This window comes from Acyrthosiphon pisum, chromosome A2 (assembly GCF_005508785.2).
Source record: "Acyrthosiphon pisum isolate AL4f chromosome A2, pea_aphid_22Mar2018_4r6ur, whole genome shotgun sequence".
NCBI lineage: Eukaryota > Metazoa > Arthropoda > Insecta > Hemiptera > Aphididae > Acyrthosiphon > Acyrthosiphon pisum.
Genome location: NC_042495.1, coordinates 17507729 through 17509093, shown reverse-complemented (window position 1 = coordinate 17509093; position 1365 = coordinate 17507729). Strand labels below are relative to the sequence as shown.

The 1365-nt window shown below is 36.5% G+C and overlaps 1 protein-coding gene across 1 annotated transcript in view; it reads left to right on the top strand.

Moving 5' to 3' along the window:
• The first annotated feature begins 53 nt into the window (after positions 1-53).
• The window catches only part of LOC107885496, a 22715-nt gene continuing 21403 nt past the window's right edge, over positions 54-1365 (top strand). Inside the window, exon 1 of the mRNA XM_029489849.1 lies at positions 54-535. Coding sequence (XP_029345709.1) covers positions 464-535 — 72 coding nt within the window. The 5' untranslated portion in view covers positions 54-463. The remainder of the gene's footprint in view (positions 536-1365) is intronic.

Below are 1365 nucleotides of genomic sequence, written 5' to 3'. Positions count from 1 at the left end.
TTGCAAACGGGATCCCTGCCCAGCAGGTAAAATGGACGGAAAGGAAAACCGCAAACCACAAAATGAATAGCAAATGTAAAAATATTGTTACAACTCCAGGGGGATCGGACCACCAGGAGTCGTTGGTAGCAGGTGAATCTGGTGTAAAAACCGGGTCCAACGGAGCGGGCTTGCTACTTTCGTTACCTGTCAACCGCGACAAATCGGATGAGGGGGTGTCCAGCATGGCCCCGGATTCTGACAAACATGCTACTGCTGAGACAGACGTGCCTCCGGGTACGCAGCCAAGGGAAATGTTATATATTATACATCATAGAGTATGAGAAAAATTATGCTTTAAAGTCGAAGACACTATATTAATAAAAATCAATGTCGACTTATTTAAAGGCCCATGTTACCGGTGAGAACGTAGCTGTAGCTACCAATCTGACCTTAGCAGACTACAAGCGAAAGCGATCATCTTATGAAGAAGCTGACCTTAATAAAAAATTGTCTCGAACCTCAAGAGCCGCACTCGATATCCACCATGTCATTGGTAAGTACCTTACACACGTCAACGACTCGAGACATAATAACAAAATATAAAAATATCTATACGATCGATATCAGGGCTAAACTATTTTAGAGCTAACCAAAGCGATGGTTGTATTGATTTAACAATGGTGTATGCAGTGTTTAGGACAGATAAAAAAAATCATATAGGGGAGAGCGGAGTTAGTTGTTACAATTTCACAAATATAATTTTAATATTTTTTCTTTGATCAGTATCATAATTTGCGTAAGACCATTGTATTAAGTAACTTCTTAGGTAACTGTCTAAGTAAAAAAAGTCAGAAAAAGTACATTTTTAATACTAAAATAAATATATTTTAGTCACCTTGTCAAACTATAACAACTTGCCCCGGGGTGGGGTAAATTGTTACAGCCCAGGGGCACATTGTTACAAAACCAATATATTTTGAATTAAAATTATTAAAAAAAAAAAAATTAACAATGACAGTACCTATACTCTTCCAAGAAAGATGAAATATTTTTTGTGCATCATAAATGAGGCGATTGGTGGGTCGAGAACCATGTTATCACGCTAACACCGAGCAAGTGTCGAGTGACGCGACGCATGGGACGCGCCGGACAAAAATTGGTATTTTTATAACAATAACATATAATTAAACGGACTGTAACAACTTTCCCCCTGTGGTTTTTTTTTCTTAAACAAATAATTTTTTGTCAAATAAAAATTTACTATTGAATTATATTACTAGAATTTGGTGTAGTACTATATAATAAACAAATTTTGAGTATCGAAATAATCTTAGTTTCCATTGGGGTGGGTTGTAATTACCAAAGAAAATCATGAAAAAAATG